This window comes from Xyrauchen texanus, chromosome 27, assembly GCF_025860055.1.
Source record: "Xyrauchen texanus isolate HMW12.3.18 chromosome 27, RBS_HiC_50CHRs, whole genome shotgun sequence".
NCBI lineage: Eukaryota > Metazoa > Chordata > Actinopteri > Cypriniformes > Catostomidae > Xyrauchen > Xyrauchen texanus.
Window position 1 is genome coordinate 4,808,192 of NC_068302.1, and position 22,682 is coordinate 4,830,873.

Here is a 22,682-nt window from a genome sequence, read left to right on the forward strand (position 1 = left end):
TCATTCCCCAGTCACCCTACCCTCATCATTCCATTCCCTCATTAGTTTTCTGTGTATAAATACACTCTAGTTTTATTCATCATTGGTCAGTCCTTGAAGTGTTGCGCTGTGTTTATGAAGTGTTACATTGAGTTAAGTTTTGATGTTACGATTTATTGTTTGTTTCCACTCCAACGATTATAATTAAAAGATTTAAAGATTCCACTCCTGCGTCTCCTCTCTTCCTCTTTCACTCCTAGACACCAACATTACACAATTAACACAATTGGATTATATCAATGTATAATTTGAATGAGTAATGAGGTAAATAAGTGCTGCTAAATTCCACAGTCCAAAATGTAAATTAAAGTGTCGTTTTCCATCTTCTGTTGTTTGTGGTGTGGTGTAATGCTCTACTTAACTGACTGACATATGGTTTGTGAATTTATAGATATGGACATTTGTAATAGTGAAAATAGTGGTTTAAGCAAATTGAAATGTGTTTTAAGCAAATTAAAGTGAAGTATATGAGCCTGAATTCTCTCAAATGAACGGAAAATCAATTTTTCACTACTAATGGTCCAACTAAAATCATGCTTCTGAGTAGCATTTACACTTTCCTTTTGTGCTTTATTGTTTATTTACTCAAGGTTTCTTCCTCATCATCTGAGTTCAGCTTGGAGGGAGATTATTTATTGGGTGGTCTTTTTGCTTTACATGAAGTGGATCATGCTACACCCCTGTCCACCCCAGGGATGATTGAATGTTCCAGGTAAGCAAAGACCTTTTTCTTTTTCATCTGCATTCAACTGAATTCTTATCACACTCTGAGTCTATGGGTTTTGCATGGCAGTGTTGTATATTAAACCAGCATTTCCTCAATGCTTAATGCTTACAAGTCGTGTTTCTAAAATGAAATGTCATTGCAGTTAATCTTCTTTACTCATGTTTTCTAGGCACACATTCTCAGTATCTGGCTATCAGATGCTCCAAGTGATGAGGTTTGCTGTTGAGGAAATTAATAACTCCACCACCCTCCTGCCTAATGTTTCTCTAGGCTATGACATTTTTGACCATTGTTCTGCAACAAAGAATTTCAATGCAGTCTTCAGTTTTATCTCACAGAATGGATCAATTAAACCTAAAGAAATGCACAACAACCATCAGCCTAAAGTAATTGCTTCAATAGGACCATATGGAAGCACAAGCTCAATGACGATTGCACCATTGTTCACAGTTGATCTTATACCAATGGTAAATTTATCTTTATACCATTTACATAAAGAAATACACATAATTCATACACAGTATTCAGGACCATCAGACTGTACAGTACCATATTATAGTTGTGGATAAGTACAGGTATATACAGTATATACAACTTTAACAAATGACTTTTGAACATTTTCTTTTATTCTGTTTCAAAGGTGAATTATGGAGCTTCCAGCTATGCATTAAGTAATAAACTTCAGTATCCCTCTTTTCTAAGAGCAGTCCCCAGCAACAAAGACCTGATACAGATGATTATTCACATCATTAAGTGGTTTGGATGGAACTGGGTTGCCTTTCTTGGTGGTCAAGACGATTACAGTAAAGATGGCCTGAGACAGTTTAACAAGTATATTAGCAATTCTGGAATTTGCTTGGCTTATCAAGAGGCTCTCATCCTTGAGGCAAACTACAGTCTAGCACTTAAAAAGATTGATATGCTCAAAATCAATGTCATTGTGGTTTTCGCTGTGCCACAAGTTGCAAAAAACATAATTAAAGCAGCAATAGCGAACAACATCCAAAACAAAGTTTGGATTGCAGGTGAAACATGGTCTATGGATCAACAGCTTCCAAGAGAGTCAGGAATAGACAAAATCGGTACAGTTATTGGCATTACAGAGAGATTACAGACATTGCCCGGATTTGATGAATTCATCTATAAAGTCAAAGGAGCGTCGGATATTCACAATAATTATAGCATTGAAGTCCCGAGTTATACCTGTAATCAAGCTTGTGAGAGCTGCACACCATTGACAGCAGAGGAGATTATAAATGAAAATCCCACATTCTCCTTTGGCATCTATGCTGCCATATATACCATAGCTCATGGATTACATAAAGCTCTTCAGTGCGAAATGAGCAAATGCCACAAAAACACAACAGTTAGGCCATACATGGTGAGTGAATGCATTTGAATGTGCATGAAAAGATTCATTATCAAGTAATGTTCATTAACTAATACATAATTAATATAAATTGTTATTATTATTATACAGTATTATTTAAATATAATTTTACATTTATTAATAAATTGCATAAATTAATATGAATTATATACATTTATATTAGAAATGAAATAAAACAATAATAATCTTCACACTATACAACAGCTTCTGGAAAAAATGAAGAAAGTGGATTTTCCACTCAATGGTCGTCAGGTAAAATATGATGATAATGGTGATCCAACTGTCAATTACGCAGTCATTCTCTGGCATACTAAAATGAATCCTCCACAGTATGAGATGGTGGGCACATATGATACATATCCTGAAATTACCTTTACCATCAACAGCTCTCTCTTGCCCTGGCATAACAATTCTGTAAGTTGTCTTTCTTGGTGAGCCTTTATCTAAACATTTAGCTATCCTAATTACCTTTAACAACACATTTTCCTATTTCATAAAGGTTCCTTTATCAAATTGCTCTTCTGAGTGTAAGGAGGGATTTTCAAAGGTACCCGAAGGATTCCATGATTGCTGTTTTCGGTGTGAAAAATGCGCAAGAAACAGCTATGTGAATTATTCTCGTAAGTATGTAGTGCACTTTTCAATGACACCGTGGCATTTCAGACTTTTCAGTCCATACTACCACCACAAAACTTCACTGTCAGGGCATTCTCATAAGGGAAACACTACTGTAGCGATTTTTGCATGCACTATGAAAACATCACTGTAGAGAGTATCAGTTTTCTGACCACTGCTTGCATCACTTTGCTTAAAAAACAATACATTACTGTCAACGAAAGCCTTTATCAGCCAAATAACAAAAGATGCTGCATCTATGTGGACTTCCACAGTCATCTCAGGATGGGCTTCAAAGACACTTAATAATTAATTTTACAGTTGAATCAATATCCTTGTTTTTAACATTGCCCAATCTACCAATTTTACTAAATCAATAAATTACTTGTATTACACATAGCTAACTGATATTGGCATTATATTCATGCCCTTTAGCTAGAGTGGAAATGGCTCCCCCAGCTGAACCTGGTAAGAGATTATTTTATTTATTGAAATAATAACCTCCATCATATGAGAAGGCATAACGGTCCACTAGCGTGTTACAATAAATCACTGATACCACAGAAATGAATGGGACGAGACATAAACTGACCTGTCACAAAATTGTCTGTCTTCTCTAATAAAAAAAAAAAATCATATCTCCACACATCATTCATTTCAAATGGGTAGTTTAGTGTAAAACATGTTGAAGATTAGTGGACAGGCTGTCAGGATCCTGCCACATTTATTGGTCTTGTTTATATTTTTTTTGTGGCTGGATTCTGACACTCAAGTTGTGTTTCTCTTGTTGTGTGTGTGCATATGGCTGTGTGCTCTCATGTGAGGTCTGTTGTGTGTGTGTGTGTGAGCATGTCTTTGCTATTTGTTTTTTCATTGTCACTCCTTTCCATGCTGTCTTGAGTGATAAACCCTCCCCCTTGTTTGCCATGTTATCGATTCATCAATTACACCTGCCTTTCTTTGTTACCCTCCTTGTTTGCTTCCCTATTTGAGCTCCCTTGGCCTGTAAGCTAGTTGAACAAACTCAGAATTTCAGAGTAAGTTTCAGGTTAAGAAAACTAGATAGAGCCACACCGGTTCAAATCAGTTTCAACAATATCAAGAAGCTTGGTACAAATGTTCTCTGTCAACTTAGAATTTTATCCAGAGTTTGTGGTTAACACCAAAGCTCATGCACATGAATGAGTGATGTTTGAGACAAACAACCAATGGGTGAATCTTGGAGAGAGTTGACACAATTAACTTCTCGTGAGACATTTTTACATTTACACAGCATGAAGAAACACAGCTGCTACCATGAAAGAAAAAAAAACTGGGTAACACTTTATAATAAAAATACATGAATAATCATGAATTATTACCTGAGCTACTAGTTACTTCCACATGAATTAATGATGAGTTAAGGAATGGACTAATCAGGAATGAATGAAGAGCTAACATTAACTACAACACGAGTCATTTAAATTCATGCATTGATAACGGTCACCTTAATTACATATCAGTACATATTCGTTAGTTAATGCATTAATTAACATTAGGAAATAAACTAAATCAAACAGGCTTTAGAAGAAAGAATGTGATGTAGTTAAACCTTGAAGTAAATGTACATAATTAAATATTGTTATTATTAAAAAATATATATTTTTTGCCTTATGTCTTCAGTTCCTATCTGTCACTCACTCTACATTGTGTCACTGTAGTGACACTAGGGGTCACACTTGGGAGCCCGAGACACCTCTGATCTTTGATAAAAGGCCAATAGGAATTGGCGAGTGGTATTTGCATTCCACTCCCACGGGCATACAGGAATAAAGGAGCTGGTGTGCATTCCTCTCATTCAGATTTTCTCTTTGGAGCAGAGCAATCGATGATTCAGCAAGCTGAATTTCCCACGGCTTCCATTTCACCTCTGCTGGATCCTTACGGCGCATTACATCGGCTTTCTCCCCTCTGCATGGGTGCACTGCAGAGATTGCCCCTGGGTGCCTCAGCAGATCTACTAGAGTATATTCTAAAAGAGTATTTTTCACCTGAAAGTGTATATTCTAAAAGAGGGGCAAAAGACGTGCATTTTTAAAGATGACCTTCCAGTTGAGCGTTATTCCTGGATGCAGTTGTTATCTCTCGCCTTCAGATAGCCACGATCGCTGTTTTTCGTGGCTGGGCACTGTCCACGCTGAGACATCTTTCGCGGATGCGTCATGTCCTCATTGCAAGGACATGACCATGACCGCTGTGGTCGCAGCTTGCTTTCGTAAGAAAGCACGCCATCCCAGTGGCTCCCTGCCTTGGTCCTTCTACCCACGGGTATGAGGCCAGTGCGGCTAGCACTGGGGCGATTTGGGGACCACAATGGTACCACCTCTGTAAGGTAAATCCCCACAGAACTCCCATTCCCCAGCATGCTCGTTTGCTCCCGGATGAGTGTGCCGGCTCATCTCAGGGCGAGTTCGACCTCTTGTTCGGTGCCTGCAAAGGTGATGAGCATTTACATTCCAGGGCCTGCAGTGCTGCTGGGCAAGCTGCCTTCCCCCTGGATGCCATGGCTCTCCTGCAAGTACACCAAGCCAAGGTGCTGAAAGAGCTGCATGAGGGTAGTTCCGCCCCGGGATTGATGCAGGATCAATCCGGCATCAATCCCTCCGGCGCGGTCTCTCGGGCAGATGATGTTCACATTGTCGGTCCAGGAACGCCAACTATGGCTCAACCTAATCGAGATGCGAGAGGCTGACAAAACACACTTTTGTTTTACTGTATGCTCTGTTGCTGTGGTACACAAACATTCAACAAAAGAACAGTTCTCTCATTCCCTGGGTCACATAACCGGTGTGTACAGCCATCTCCCCGACTACCGTCCACCATTTCTCTTTGGCAGGTTCAGCGCCCCTGCGGTGGTTCCCCTAGAACAGGTCTCCAGGCGCGTCATGGTTACGACCGACACCTCCAAGACAGGCTGGGGCACTTAATGCAATGGGCACGCAGCTACCGGCTCCTGGATGGGCCCACGGCTACGTTGGCACATCAACTGCCTCGAGTTGTTGGCAATACAGACAATGGAAGGCAATGATAGCATATATCAACCGCCAGGGTGGTTTACGCTCCCCTCGCATGTCGCAACTCGCCCGCCGTCTCCTCCTCTGGAGTCAGCAGCACCTCAAGTTGCTGCGAGCCACTCAAATCCCGGGCGACCTCAACACCACAGCGGACGTGCTGTTATGACAGGTTACCCACAAGGGAGAGTGGAGACTCCACCCTCAGGTGGTCCAGCTGATCTGGAGTCGATACGGGCAGGCACAGGTAGACTAGTTTGCCTCCCCAAAATCCTCCCACTGCCCACTTTGGTACGCCCTGATCAAGGCGCCCCGGTATAGGTGCGCTGGAACCAAGCTGGCCTCCTGGATCATGCAAATATGCATTTCCCCCAGTGAGCCTGCTTGCACAGACCCTGTGCAAGTTCAGACAGGACGAGGAGCAGGTCATCCTAGTAGCACCCTACTGACCCATCCAGACTTGGTTCTCACAACCAGACCTCTGAAACCTCCATGTCTGGCCCCTGGACGGGACATGGAAGACCTCAGTGGCTTACCACCACAATCTACCTACCACAATCACTCAGGGTATGGCCCCCGCTACGAGGTGCCTGTATGACTTGAAGTGGCGTCTGTTCACTAAGTGGTTTTCTTCCTGGCGTGAAGACCCCTAGAGATGAGCAGTCAGCTTGGTGCTTTCCTTTCTGCAGAAGAGGTTGGAGTGACAGCTGTCCCCCTCCACTTTGAAGGTGTATGTAGCCGCTATAGCTGCACACCAAGACACAGTGGGCGGTAAGTACTTAGGAAAGCATGACCTGATCATCAGGTTCCTGAGAGCCACCAGGTTGAATCATTCCAGATCGTGCCTTGTTCCCTCGTGGGACCTCTCTGTAGTCCTGCAAGGCCTACGAGGGGCTCTCTTTGAGCACTTAAGAGTCAGTGGAGCTTAAGGCACTCTCTCTGAAGACTACCCTCCTTACGGCGCTCACCTCCATCAAGAGGGTAGGGGACCTGCAAGCGCTCTCTGATAGGGAAACTTGCCTGGAGTTCGGTCCAGGCTACTCTTCTTCTAAAAGATTGTGAATTGTGTTTAAACACAAGTAATTAAATGCTATTTGTATTTTTAACCCCAGTGAGCAAGTCGAAGGCGACTGTGGCAAGGAACACAAAACTCAATAAGATGTCTGTTAATGGAGAAAAATAACCTTGCATACAAGACTCTTTTAAATGATTTATAAGGTGTGTTCCCTTTACAAAAAGCTTCACTACGATGTTGCGCTGCTAAGCGCTATGGGGAACAGCTTTTGCTGTGAGCCGAGCTGAATAATGTGTGGAACACGTCAATGAACATTGACCGGAATTTATAGCCTCGGCTGATGTAATCATTAGATGCACCTGAGGCCAGGCTATAAATGGATACATCACCAGGTGTCATCATAAACTTTTTTCAGAGCGATTCTGTTTCTGTGTGTTTCACACACCCTGTCAAAACTTCCTTTCCTCTGTTAGGAGATAGAATCAGTTAGGCAGTGTGCAGTGAACGTTGTTCTATTTTTCTCTTCTGTTTAGAAAATATTATATATATATATATTTCTAAAAAAAAAAATACAAAAAGAGAGAATGACTGAAAGCCGCAAACGGTGCGTGTTCCCCTCTTCTCGCTCTATAGCTGAAGACGGCACACATCAGTTTTTGCTGTTTGTTTGGGGGTAAGAGCACGCTGCACTCGCGTTGCAGCAGGGCGGGTGCGAGCACTGCGATTTGCTTTAACAGGCAGAGTGTGTCATGCTCGCCTCGCTTGCTTCTGGGAGTCAGCACTCACAAAAAGATCGTTCGTGGGGCTCGTGCATGGATTTGGCTGAGGAGCAAGAGACGGGTTGACCCCTTTCTCTCACTCTCTCCCCAAACCCAGCTGGTCCTTCACATGATCTCGAAGCGCGTTCCGACGCTTCTTCTTCCCGCCTCCGAGCTTTCCGTCCGCGATAAAAAATCTACGGAGGAATTGCTCGATGTTGTTACTCGTGCGGTTGCCAGATTGGACTGGCCACGCGAAAAAGAGACCCCCAAACGCTCCAAATTAGGGGATAGATTTTATCTTCCAGTCTAAGAAAGGGAACGCCTCATGGGTCCCTTCCCTTTCTTTGATAACCTCCATGAAGAGCTTTTTCGCTCATGGAGAACCCCTAAAAAAAGAAAAAAATATATATATATAAAAATATATATATATTTTCTTCCGTGTTCACATACCCTCGACGTCATTATATTCGACTATCGTGGGTGCTGAGGCACAGGGGTATTCAGTGATGCCGCCGGTCGAAGAGACGCTTGCGGGCTATCTCTCGCTGGGCTCGGCATCGTCACTTAGAAGCCCTCTCTCCCTCAAAGCCTTGTAGGACAACCTCCACTTTAGTGGGAAGGGCTTATCAAGCAGCAGGTCAGGCTGGTGCTGCTCTGCACACTATGCTGTTTTTCAGGCGTACCAGGCTGACCTCCTGGACGACCTGAGTGTGGGTTCTGCGCTTGACGAGCAAGCCTCAGACCCACCTCGGTCCTGACTGAAGGGAGGCTCAAAAGCAAAGCGTGGCGAGTCGTGCTCCTCCTCCCAGGGATTGGGGACAGTCTGCACGCCCTCGCCAGCCCCGAAGCAAGACCTCAGGACTATAAATTCTAGTAAGAGAAAACCCTGACGGTCTTGCGCCTAGATTAGGGGTAGCTCCCTCGGGACGGGCGCGTGCTTCACTTCACCCCTCCCGGTACCCCCTCGAAGCCCCTCCATTCCCGCCACCTCTTGGTGTTTCGGGTTGCAGAGGCTTCCGTCAAAATTGGGTGTTTTCGCGGTTCCTGCATTTTATTCAGGATGCGAAACACCCGACAACCCCTCAACAGGAAGTGTTAAAATATAATACCCATCTCAGAGATCCTGGCAGCGTGGAAACTTCTGCCGGATATATTCTTTTCTGTGGGTCTTATAAGGGCGTCAGGATTTAATTCTCTCGCCGCTTTTCCGTGTTTAAATGGCGTGTTCTCACTACCGTAAACCAGATTTCTTTTTTGTAAAAAAACAAAAAACAAAAAAACAAAACTCAATCTCCTGGTTAAAGGGGCCATGGTATGTGTTCCCCTTCCAGAGAGAGAGTTAGGTTATTACACTAAATACTTCCCGTTTCCCATGGAGGGTGAGGGGTGGCGTCTGGCTTAGATCTTAAAGCTTGAACTGCCCATGGGTGTTCAAGTCCAAGATGATGCCTGTCAAGACGGTCATGTCTCAAGCCCTACAACTCGTTTGGCTGGTCACCATTGATCTTATGATGCACTTCTATACTTCATTTAGAAATTCTGCCACAACATGGAAAGTTCCTGAGGTTCACTTCCGGGGGCGAAGTCTTCCAGGGTCAGGTTCTTTCACTCAGCCTAGCCCTTTTTACCCACACATTCACAATGCATGATGTAGCACTGGCTCCTTGTGACTCCGGGGCATCTGCATTCTGAATTGCGTAGACGACTGGCTGATCCTAGCACAGTTCTAGGAACTGGCAGTTCAGCACAGGGACATCGTCTTAGCTCATCTGTTTCTCTGGGGTTGAGGCTCAACACCAAGAAAAGCGTCCTCTCTCCCACTCAGAAAACTGTTTATCGGGGCATCATATGGAGTTCAATCACAATGCGGGCACAACTGTCTCCCGCTAGGATTGAGTCCATTCAGATCACCCTGAGCAAAGTCAGGCTAGGTCAAGGTTGCACTGTTATCAGTATCAACGATTTCCAGGTCTCAGGGCGAACGCGTCCAAGGTGATCCCTCTGGACCTTCTGCTCATGAGACCGTTTTTGTTGTGGCCAAAAGCCAGGGGATTTCTTCCAAGGGCCAAAACCCCTGGGCTAAATAGGGTTACCCGCCTCAGGCTTCGTTCCCTTTCTATGTGGTTCAGACCCCGGTTTTCTGCATTGGGTCCCACTCTAGGTGCGTCTTGTTGTCGCAGACTGCTAACGACAGACGCCTCCCTGACGGGTGGGGTAGCGGCCTTAAGTGGTCGTCCAGCTTAAGGGGATAGGAGGGTCGTCAGCTCAGTTGTCACAGTCACAGTCTCGTGTTGATGGCTGTATTTCTGGCCCTGAAATACCTCCTCCTGAGGCTGCCATGTCTTGGTTCGGGTGGACAATACAGCGGTAGCCTCTTACATAAATCTTCAAGGAGACCCACGTTCTTGTCAGCTGTATTTCTGACACGTCGGATTCTCCTTAGGGCCCAGGGTAAGCTCCTGTCACTCAGGTCAGTTATATCCCTGGATGCCCGTGATACTGGGAGCAGATTTACGGTCCAGACAGGAAATACCAACGGGGGAGTTAAGAACTCCACCCTAAGGTAGTAGTTGCCCAGAGTTCGCCAGCAAGGGTTTTTGCCTCTTACTGATAGCACCGCGCTGGCTGAACAGGGCTTGGTTCTCGGAGCTAATCTCTTCCCTCGACGACTCGCCTTTGGCGATTCCGAACAGGAAGGATCTTCTATCTCAGGCACAGAGCAATATTTCATCCCTGCCCCGAATTTTGGAATCTTTCATGTTTGGCCCCTAAGGGTACCAACTGAGGGACACAGGGCTTTCTCCTGAGGTTATCGAGACCTTTTTAAATGCCAGGCTTTTTCCACTTGGAACAAGTTTGGGTGAGATCTTAGGGCAGAAGAGGACCTCTTCGCCTCTATTGATAGCGCAATGTCTCCTCTACTTCTCCCTGAAATCACCCAGCCCCCTTGGGTCTGGACGTTAAGACACATACATGACCCAGAATGCGTCTGTATGCATTTCTTTCCCCAGTTTCTCTGCTCCCGGGAGTCTTGGCGATGTTCACCAGCAAGGGTCTTGCCTTATATTAATGGCGCTGCGCTGGCCGAACAGGATATGTTTCTCGGAGCTAATTCCTCTCCTCGACGGCTCGCCTTGGGCGATTCCGAACAGGGAGGACCTTCTCATCCTTGGCCCGAATTGTGAAACCTTTCATTCTGGCCCCTAAGGGTACCAAATGGGGTTCACGGGGTTTTCTCTTGAGGTTATCGAGACCATTTCTAGTGCTAGGGCTCCCTCCACTTGGAACTGATCTGGGTAGATTTTACAGGGCAGAAGAGGACCTCTTCGCCTCTGTTGATAGCGCAATGTCTCCTCTACTTCTCCCCGAATCGCCCAGTCCCCCCCCTCCCCCTCGGGAATGCAAATGCGCCTGCATGCGTTTCCTTCTACTAAAGTTCTTATTACAGAACCAGCTAACTGCCAGTTTGCTTCAGTTCTGGATTTTCTGTAGAAAGAACTGTCAGCGGGCACTTGCCTCACCACTGCCAGGTTCTATGTGGCCACTGCGGTTTGCCATGGCTTGGTGGGCGGGGTGCCCTCAAAGAGGCATCCTCATTATTGCCCGGGCCTCACGAGGTGCGCGGTCAAGCTTCAGCCAGTAGGTTTCAGGGCGCACTCTACCAGAGGGCTCTCCTCCTCTAAAACCTTGGCTAGAGGTCTCCCTCTGCAGCAAGTTTGTGATGCGGCAGATTGTCCTCTCCGCACACATTCATTAGATTTATATAGTTTGGATGTTTTGCCACTCCAGGCTCTTATGCCCTTGAGTCGACATCTCAGCTCATACCTGAACAAGTTTGTGATGCGGCAGGCTGGTCCTCTCCGCTCACATTCATCAGTTTTTATGACAAGTTTGTGGTGCGATAGGGTTCTCTTCGCACACATTCATCGAACTTTATGGGTTAGATGCTTTGCTACTCTGGGCTCTTATGCCCTTGAGTCGACATCTCAGCTCATACCTGAACAAGTTTGTGATGCGGCAGGCTGGTCCTCTCCGCTCACATTCATCAGTTTTTATGACAAGTTTGTGGTGCGATAGGGTTCTCTTCGCACACATTCATCGAACTTTATGGGTTAGATGCTTTGCTACTCCAGGCTCTTATGCCCTTGAGTCGACATCTCAGCTCATGCCTGAACAAGTTTGTGATGCGGCAGGCTGGTCCTCTCCGCACACATTCATCAAAATTGAATGGTTTAGATGTTTATGCTACTCCGGGCTCTTATGCTTAGCAGCGCAACATCGTAGTGAAGCTTTTTGTAAAGGGAACGTCTCGGTTTACATGTGTAACCCTTGTTCCCTGAAAAAAGCGGAACGAGATGTTGCGCTGCTTTGCCGCACTGGGATGTCCCAGGACTGCTCTTCAAAAAGATGTATCTGATGACACCTGGTGACGTATCCATTTATAGCCTGGCCTCAGGTGCATCTAATGATTACATTAGCCGAGGCTATAAATTCCGGTCAATGTTCATTGACGTGTTCCACACATTATTCAGCTCGGCTCACAGCAAAAGCTGTTCCCCGTAGCGCTTAGCAGCGCAACATCTCGTTCCACTTTTTTCAGGGAACAAGGGTTACACATGTAACCCGAGACGTTTTGTCTCTGTCTCTACTGATGTCAAATTCGGAAATGCTAACAATGCTAATGTTAGCACTTAATTCCTTCAAATAACAAATGGATATTATGAATACTCTGACTACAATCCTTAATTCAGTCCAAAAAAACAACCAATAATTTTAGATTAAAAATGTCAGCATTACCATAAGAAATAGTGGCAAGCAGCTAGCCAACACCTAGAGAGCGCCGCTTCTAAGTACCCCATCAGAAACAAACTCTCCGCATACCATAGTTCCAGGCAAAAATGTAGAGAACTGTGTGAAATGTAGAAATACAACAAATTAATTAATGTTGGCATGCAGAAATGTCCATAGAAAAATGAAACAAAACAAATTACTATTATTAATAATGATATTGATGATGATAATGATCTAATCATCATCATCATTTTGAATTGAGTTCTTAAGACACTCACAAAGTAACAATGAAAATGATGAGAAATATATATAACAAAAACTAATATTGATCCAGCAACACAAAGGAAACATTTCCCATAGATACAGTCGGCAACCTCGTCCACTCGTAGTGGAAAGCAAAGCGCTGTTACCATAGTTACTCATACATATGAGTAATACTCATATGAGTGAGTGGTCCACGGAGGATGTTGCCATCCCTTGCCCCAATGAGGGTGAGGAGCGTGCGCATACCACTGTTAAGAGCTGATTCACGTCCCCTCACATGTGGTTAAAATTTAGGTTTATAGTGGTCCCCAGAAATATCTCACCTGGACGAGTGGTCCTTCAGTCCGGCCAAAGGGCAGTGCCATTCTTCCTGGAGATCCAACTTGCGTGTTAAGTTTTGGCATTAGAGTCAGTGGACCGTGGTCCAAAATTAGCCATCGACTCAAGCTGAAACGTGCCATGACATTGATGTGACACGAAATTTCATGGTTGTCTCAAGATGACGCTGCGGGTAACAAAAAGTTGCTGGTGACTCTATTTCAGATCAGCACCCCGCGGATAACCCCACCCCCGCTGCACCAAAGACATCGAATAATTTCTGCATTGTGATCAAATAGACAGACAATGTTTTTGCAAGAAAAAGAAACGCGCTCGGTTCGAGATGCCACATTCATATGATTCTCATCCTCGCTGGGTATGCCGGGATGATAGACAAATATGTTTCTGTGTCTTTTGTTCTCACAAAACAAACTCACATGTTACTCATCCCCGGCAGGAAAGCTGGGATGGTAATTTAGTATCCTTTATCACTTGCCCATCTATAATGCTATTGCATTATGTTTGTGTTTTATTGTGTACAGTACATAAAGAACATAAAAAGCCATTTGCTTAGTGATGTCTTTTTCAAGACGCCGTTCTGCAAATGTTCCCACCTTGTGAGCGATATATCCCTGTGTCAGACAGGAACGAGCACTGTTTTCCACATACACCTGAAACCGATTCCCTCTCTTCCCCGGCAGCTGCAGAGGGACACCCAAGTGAGACGCGCAGAGATTTGAGGAGGATTTGTCGGCGGACTCAGCCAGGGCTCGCTGAGATTGTTTGTGAGCACATGAAATCTTGAAACACTTCACTTTTGTTTTCAATTTGAATAAACAACGCTCACTCATCAGCCATCGCCCTCCATACTTGTCCTCTATATGCCATGGTGGTTTGTTAGAGCACATGCTCGTAAGCTGACACAGCAACACAGATACAAGTGCCAAAATAGTAATGTAATACATTTTAAAATGCATTCTACTTAATGAATATTATTGTCTTAGCAATAAATGTGTAATCCAAGTAACGTAATTTCATTCATGTCTGTTTACTGTAATTATATTACTTATTTTTTAAAGAGTTTAAAAAATACACGACTGCATTAACGCAACGTGTAATTCGATTACAGTAACGCGATACTTTGTAACGCGTTACACCCAGCACTGGCGTTCGCATAAACAATGTTATCAAACAATACAGAAAGCGCTGTTTGAGTCTTGTGCATGCTGCACATCCTTGACATGCACGTACATTTACACGCTGTTCACTTCCCCTCCTCGCAGGAGTTCACTGGGAGATTGCATGTGTGACGTTTCTGTTTGATGATTTTCAACACAATAGACAAAGCACTGGTTTTGTCTGCTCATGCTGCAAATGCTCAGCAAGCACACATTTACATGATGTTCACTTCCCCTCATCACTGGAGTTCACTCGGAGATTGCATGTGTGTTGTGTCTGTGTGATGATTTTATCAAACAATACAAAAAGCACTGGTTTGTCTGTTCATACTGCATATCACACGCATTCACATGCTGTTCACTTCCCCTCCTTGCCAGAGTTAGCTGGGAGATTAAATGTGTGTTGTTTCTGTATGGTGATTTTCACATAAACAATCTGCTCATGCTGCACGTACTCAACACACTCACACAATTACATGCTGTTCGCTTCCCCTACCTGCTGGTGTTTGCCTGGGAGGCCTCAAGCAGGCTGTTTCTGTGTATTGTGTTCACATAAACTTTGTTTTTAAAATCAGAAATATGCTAGTTACAGATATTGAGATACAGACATTCATATGCTGTTCATTCCCCACCGTAGGTCGCTGGAATGATACACAAATGTGTTTCTGTGTGTTGTTTTCACACAACTAGTGTTCTCTCACACAAGAGAAAATGCTTGTTGCAAGAGACACACACACACATACATTCACACTCTGCTCATTCCCTGCCAGAATTCACTGCAATGAAACAGAGATTCACACAGATTCTAAGATTCTTACAAAAAAAAGAGAAAAAGCACTTGTGATGCATTCATGAGACACACAAATATTCAAATTTCTCTTCCTTTCCCTGCCGGAGTTCGTTGGGATATTACACAGAATGTTGCTTCTGTGTGTTGTTTTAAAATAAATTTAGTTCTCATAAAGAGAAAAGCGCTCATTGCATAACACTCGAAGAAGCTCTTCACGCTTCTTTTACCCACAAATTCTGTGCAAGTTGCACCATGTCTCAGACTGTTTTTGAGAATCCCATTCGATCGGGATTCTCAAAAACAGTCTTATTAATTCAAAACAGCTTATTTAATTCAGAGTACATTCTTTGGCTCTCCACACTCTCAAAGTGTATTGATGCAGCACTCGCTCCGTTGAAGCTGAGTGGGGTGCACATTTTGAACTACCTCTATGATGAGCTTATTATTAGCCCGATCAGAGGCTCTGTTGTGTGGGCACAGGAATTTAAAACTGAGGCCCAGGCTGTACAAATGGCATGCCAACTGGGTTAAAAGCATCCAACATCACACTCTTAGGTCTTTTACATGAGACCTCTCCAGCGCTGGTGGCACGCCTGGGATCAGGGGCACATTGACCTAACTTACCACTGTCTGGTTGCTCTAGCATCTTGGATAAATCCAACCTTTTAACATCAGGTCTTCTGGTAAAAGGTGGTAATCATGGCTGAGGTGCACTGTGCGGTGGGCAACCAGCCCTGTGGAACGCGCAAGGCTAAGAGACAAGGCTAAGCTGTCTCTTAGCCTTGAAGTCTTTTGCATTCTGAGGTAGTGAATCACCACGTTCTGATTCGATCAGACAACATGACAGTGGCAGCTTACATACACTCACCTAAAGGATTATTAGGAACACCATACTAATACTGTGTTTGACCCCCTTTCGCCTTCAGAACTGCCTTAATTCTACATGGCATTGATTCAAGGGGGGGATCCATGTTCTCATTCTGTTTACGCCAAATTCTGACTCTACCATCTGAATGTCTCAACAGAAATCGAGACTCATCAGACCAGGCAACATTTTTCCAGTCTTCAACTGTCCAATTTTGGTGAGCTCTAGCAAATTGTAGCCTCTTTTTCCTATTTGTAGTGGAGATGAGTGGTACCCGGTGGGGTCTTCTGCTGTTGTAGCCCATCTGCCTCAAGGTTGTGCGTGTTGTGGCTTCACAAATGCTTTGCTGCATACCTCGGTTGTAACGAGTGGTTATTTCAGTCAAAGTTGCTCTTCTATCAGCTTGAATCAGTCGGCCCATTCTCCTCTGACCTCTAGCATCAACAAGGCTTTTTCGCCCACAGGACTGCCGCATACTGGATGTTTTTCCATTTTCACACCATTCTTTGTAAACCCTAGAAATGGTTGTGCATGAAAATCCCAGTAACTGAGCAGATTGTGAAATACTCAGACCGGCCCATCTGGCACCAACAACCATGCCACGCTCAAAATTGCTTAAATCAATTTTCTTTCCCATTCTGACATTCAGTTTGGAGTTCAGGAGATTGTCTTGACCAGGACCACACCCCTAAATGCATTGAAGCAACTGCCATGTGATTGGTTGATTAGATAATTGCATTAATGAGAAATTGAACAGGTGTTCCTAATAATCCTTTAGGTGAGTGTAAATTACTTACTCCACTGGGGTGAATTCCATTCTGCAAGCTACAGCGCTGTCTGTGAGACACTTCTATGTGCTAAGTGACGTGTGTTAACAAATTGGTACTTTTTGCGTGGTGAAGACTGCTCCAACTGCTCCATAGCTGAAATCCTCACGTTCCTCCAAGAGCGACTGGACATGGATCTCACCACATCAACAACTATGTAGCAACTATATTGCCATACACGCCCCGGAGGCTGGCACCTCAATGGGCAGACATGTTCTAATTTTCAGTTCCTCAGACGAGCGAGGCACCTAAACCCCCTCGCCCTGCTACAGTCCCAGCTTGGGATTTAAATCTGGTTCTGAAGACGTTCATGAGCCCCCTGTTCAAACCATTGGAAATTGTTGTGTTGTGTGTGCACTCCTATTGCTTCTAGCCTCAGTTAAACAAGTGTGTGATATGCAGGCGCTGTTGGTTGACAGCTCATGCCTGGTATTTGGGCTGGGTCTTTCAAAAGCCACCGTCAACCCAGAAAGGCGAGTGATGCGAGTGCCCTCGCTTATGAATCACAGGCCATGAGATGCCCAATTGGTGTGAAAGCATATTCAACTAGAGGTATGGCCTCTTCATGGGCATGGACAAATGATGTGTGAGAAGTCAGCCTGAGAATATATATGAATATATGAATAAATACATACAATCTAAATGTAATCCCTTCACAACCAAAAGTACGGAAAGGAAATGTATTCCTTATTGGAAGTGCTGACGACACAGTAGACGACAAGTCTTTGGGTAAGCACAACTTAATTATCAGATTCCTAAGAGGCACCCGGAGGTTAAATCCCTCCCGGCCAAGCCTGTTCCCCTCCTGGGATCTCTCAGTGGTCCTCTCGGGCCTTCAGAGACCCCCCTTCGAGCTGCTAGAATCAGTCGGACTCAGGGCCCTCTCCCTGAAGACGGCCCTCCTGATCGCGCTCGCCTCCATCAAGAGGGTCGGGGACCTGCAAATGTTCTCTGTCAGCAACATATGTCTGGAGTTCGGTCCGGGAGACACCCATGTGTTCCTAAGACCACGACCGTGCTACGTGCCCAAGGTTCCTACCACTCCCTTCAGGGACCAGGTAGTGAACCTGCAAGCGTTACCCCGGGAGGAGGCAGGCCCATCCCCTTCATTGCTGTGTCCGGTACGTGCTTTGCGTATCTACTTGGACTGCACGTTGTTTTTAAACCCTCTGCTGAGGTAAAATCGTGCACTCTTATCCCAGGAGATCCCACTAACTCGGCTCCCTGTATTGGACCCCTAGCCCTCTGCTCCACAAATTCAGCAGAGGAATTCGCCGACCACATCCAATGTGGGTACATCCAATGTCAATCTACCCTGTACTGGAAAGGTGCTCCACAGGTCAGGCTCCTAGGTGGACTTCCCCCCTGTGTGTATTTTCCGCGCTACGGTCCCCTTGCGAGCCTCCCTTGGACAGTTCCCACTGGCCCCTGGTCGCCGTGTATGTAGCAACTCGTCCCTCCCAATGAGTTAGGATCTACCACCGTGCCATTCTCCACATGTGACCTAAAAGCGCATGTGATGTATTTCACCACTCTATACCTCCCCCAGTCTGGGCAGGTGTGGTCTCCGCAGGGTCTTTCCCCCCTGAAAGAATAGGAAAACTGGGAAAGATGGCCTTCGCCTGCTCCCATGCTTGGCACATCGCCTTATATAAAGAACCAGAAGGCTTTGACGATTTTATGGGGCGTTGGGGAAGGGTTACGTGCAGCCTGACACACACGTAAAATACCTGCCCGCTCCTGTATCAGCAGTACACGTACGGCTCAGCGCATGGCGTGATTTAAATTGGACCCCTAGTGTCACTTCTTCGACACAACGTCGAAGTGAGGGACAGACGGGGAATGTCTAGGTTACGGATGTTTCCCTGATGGAGGGAATGAGACGTTGTGTCCTCCCGGCCACGTCGCTGAACCAAGTCACTGTTGCGGCCAAACCTCATTGTCGGCTCCTCAGAAAAATCCTGAATGAAACAGACGCATTTCCCTCCCTTTATACCTATATATCCGGGGGCTGGACATGCAAATTCTGTCTGCCAATTTCTCATTGTATGCAAAAGGTGCTCAAGAGAGACCCCTAGTGTCACTTCTTCGACACAACGTCTCGTTTCCTCCATCAGGAAACGGAGGTTACATCTGTAACCTAGACGTTGTGCAGGATGTCACACAACATTAGCTGGTAGCCCTTCATAAGTCATACATAAAGCAGTATACAGTACAAAGACACTTTACAAGACAGCACTGATCCTAGGGGATATACATGTGAAATTATAGACAGTTTGTCTATAATTTAATGAAGAAGAGTATGTCGTTCTGGGCTTTGAGTCATGCATTCTTTGCTATAGAATGCAGCTAACCTCGCCCACTTGGAATGTCACTGGGAGTCCTCGGTTTGCTTGTCCAGTGGCTGCAAAGAGAGTGTAAAGGCTTGAAAATGATCAGTGGGGGAGCAGACATAACAGTCAGACATAAGAGTCAGCTTGGGCCTACTTGGATCTTTGCTTGTTACAGTCTTGAGACATCTGTTGGCTTATTAATTAAATAATGAATAATCGTGTGTCTGATTGGTCCAGATGCTACATTAATATAAATTAAAAGCCTAATATAATTTAATTAATTGCAAGCAATGTGTGATCGTCTACAATATAAATTTACCAGTATATTTGTTCATATTCAAAGACTCGTCACACAATAAATTTGGTTTTAAAGTATGAAAATAACCTTTTGAACACTTCTGTAAGCAGTATTTTATTTTTAAGATAAGCATTATGCAAATAAATGAAAAGGAACTCAATAATACATTTTAATGTGCTGCTCAAAAGATAAAAGCTTCCCAATCTCTAAAAAAAACCCATCTTATAATATCTTAATATGTACGTAAAATATATTAAATCGTAATATAAATCTAAATTAATTAAATATATTATTTCCCAGGGAAGCATGCTTTAATTTGGAGCGAGAGATAAAGGGGGAGTGAATTATTTCCATCAGAGATTTCACTTTACTCACAGCTGATTTGTTCAGCATCAGTCGTCGACTGTCTACTTCCGGTTGAAAGGGCACGCTGGCGCGTGTGGTAGCCACTCCTTTCTCCGGCTAATCATTTGGCTTTAATGTTTAAATTGGATATTTATATATTTTTTAATTCCTTACAAGCTTCATAGGTAACCAGTCTGTACATGTCGCCCATGTTTTCCATCGTGATGTGGAATCGCGTTACAGTCTTTGGACTATTGTTGCTGTTTCCGGGTGTCTGCGGACCGTTAATCATCAACAGTTGTGTGATCCAGGACTTACACAATAGTGATATTGATATTTGCATGGACTCCTCTACAATGGCCTTAAGGTACACTTTTCGCCAGCTGCTGAACCTTAATGGGAATCATGCTTTGGGGACTGAACCACGCGCACTTTGCACTACTTACGGAATACTTCGCCTAAAACGTTACCTACATCAATCATCACGGAGTGGGTACTTATGTTCGTCTCAAAATAATGTTTTTTATCTGACTGTCCTGCGTCAACCGCTGAAGTCGCCATAGAGACCTACTGGGGTTAATTTTAATAATTTGGCAGTCTTGCGTGAGGAGGCTGCACCAGCCTCGGCTGCACCGGTACGATGGCTGGAATCTGCACTGATAAATGTGTGCTCGATTAATAACAAAGCTTTGACTGTATGTGATCTAATTATGGATCAAAACTGGGATCTCATATGCTTAACAGAAACCTGGCATAAAGAGTCTGATGGTCTACTCCTTAATGAACTGACTCCTGAGGGATATGGATTATGCGATCTTCCGCGTTCAACTGGAAGAGGAGGTGGTATCATTGTGCTGTTAAAACAGCCTCTATGACTGTGTTCTGTGGATATCCCTTCGTTTACCACATTTGAATGCCTCACCTTGAGTGTTTCTGCTTCATCATCTACGGTCATTGTGACTGTGTACAGACCTCCCAAGGGTAACAAAGAATTTACATCAGATTTTGCTGAACTACTGTCTGTGTTGGTTTTAAAATTTCAGAAAATTTTAATTCTTGGTGATTTTAATATACACATGGACAAAAAAGAAATTTCATCAACTAGAGACTTTACATCTTTATTAGACTGTTTTGAGTTACATCAAGTTGTGGATTGTCCTACACACAACAAAGGCCACATGTTGGATCTTGTGATTCAAAATGGTACATTTGTGTTTGGGTTGTCTGTATCTGATTTTGGGCTATCTGATCACTTAGCCATTCTTTTCAACTTGGAGTTACCTGATTTACTCACTACTACTTCCCGTATTATTTATTACCGTAAGTGGAGATCTATTGCACCCACCGACTTCTCAGACTTTATTGACTCTGCTATTAGCTGTATTCTACCATCTGATGCATTGGATGATAAAGTAAATTGGTTGTACACAATTCTTTCATCTGGCCTGGACACTTTTGCTCCTCTGATGTCACGTGCTGTATCTTTTAAACGATCTGCCCCGTGGTATAACGATGATTCTGCGCGCAATGAAAACTCAGTGTCATAAAATGGAGCGCAGATGGCGCTCTACTGGTCTAACTGTGTATCATCTGGCCTGGAAAGAAAGTTTGGGAGAATATAGGACTGAAATTGTATCGAGAAGGTCTGCTCATTTCTCCCAGATCATTGCAAGTAATCAAGATAACCCAAGAAAATTGTTTAATTCTATCAACAATCTTTTAAACATAAATAACATTTCCAATGTCCCTCCTTCTGTTCAATTATGCAATAAGTTTCTTGTGTTTTTTGGCAATAAGATTGAGGGATAAGAGATCAGATTACTACCACTAATACAACTGTTACCCCAAAAATAAGTAACATGGAATTTTCTGGTGTTTGTTTTTCAGAATTCTCCATGTTAGATTCTCAATCCCTGTGTAATGTGGTTCTAAAAATGAGGGCTGCCACCACAAGTGTTGATTCCATACCAGCTGGGTTGTTTCAGTCATGCTTTTCTTCTTTGTGTCCGGCTGTATTGAGTATTATAAATGACTCACTGTTTTCTGGTGTCATGCCATCTGCACTTAAAATTGCTGCTGTAACCCCTGTTCCAAAAACAAATAGCCGTGACTTTGAGAATCTAGCAAATTTTCGTCCCATCTCTGGTCTTCCTTTTATTGCTAAAATCTTAGAACGTATTGTTGCTTCACAACTGCTTTCTCATTTGTCTGCAAATAACCTCTTTGAGCCTCTTCAATCTGGCTTTCGTAAAATGCATAGCACTGAGACAGCATTAGTCAAAGTCACAAATGACTTATTGATGGCTTCCGATGCTGGTTGCTTATCAATACTGATTCTGCTTGATCTCAGTGCTGCTTTTGACACTATTGATCATAGCACTTTACTCTCGCACTTAGAGTCTGTTTTTGGTATATCTGACTCTGCTCTGAGCTGGTTTAAGTCTTATTTTTCAGATCGCAAACAATTCGTTGTGCTGGGTGGCTGCAGATCTGAGGCTGGTATGGTAAAATTTGGTGTTCCTCAGGGTTCAATTTTGGGTCCATTGCTTTACACTCTTTATATTTTTCCTCTTGGCCAACTCTTGAGGTCTCTAGGTCTTGATTTTAATTTTTATGCGGACGACACCCAGATATATGTTCACTCAAAATCTGATGTAAATGTGGCCGTATTACATCTTTCTAACTGTATCACAGTTATTAAAAATTGGATGTCTGCTAATTTTTTGTGCTTAAATAGTGATAAGACCGAGGTGATGCTTATTGGTTCGCCCCACCAGTTATGCAGAGTGCAACCTGTAGCGTTACAAGTGGATGGCTCTGTAATCCAGTTCCAATCAAAATTAAAAAACTTGGGAGTAATTTTCGATTCTAATTTAACATTCGATCTTCACGTACGTAATACTGTTAGAGTTTCTTTTTTTCATCTTAGAAATATATCCAGATTACGGCCCATGCTGTCCTTTCCTGTAGCTGAAAAATTAATTAATACTCTGGTTTTTTCTAGAATTGATTATTGTAATGCCTTGTTAGCAGGAGCATCAAAATCTATTCTGAATAAACTTCAGTGGGTACAAAA

General features: G+C 43.8%; 1 protein-coding gene across 1 annotated transcript in view; it reads left to right on the forward strand.

Moving 5' to 3' along the window:
* The first annotated feature begins 571 nt into the window (after positions 1 to 571).
* Positions 572 to 22,682, forward strand: part of LOC127620883 (taste receptor type 1 member 1-like) — a 38,134-nt gene continuing 16,023 nt past the window's right edge. Inside the window, exons 1-5 of the mRNA XM_052094222.1 lie at positions 572 to 751; positions 936 to 1,233; positions 1,407 to 2,147; positions 2,361 to 2,570; positions 2,656 to 2,776. Of these exons, the coding sequence (XP_051950182.1) occupies positions 573 to 751; positions 936 to 1,233; positions 1,407 to 2,147; positions 2,361 to 2,570; positions 2,656 to 2,776 (1,549 nt within the window). The 5' untranslated portion in view covers position 572. The remainder of the gene's footprint in view (positions 752 to 935; positions 1,234 to 1,406; positions 2,148 to 2,360; positions 2,571 to 2,655; positions 2,777 to 22,682) is intronic.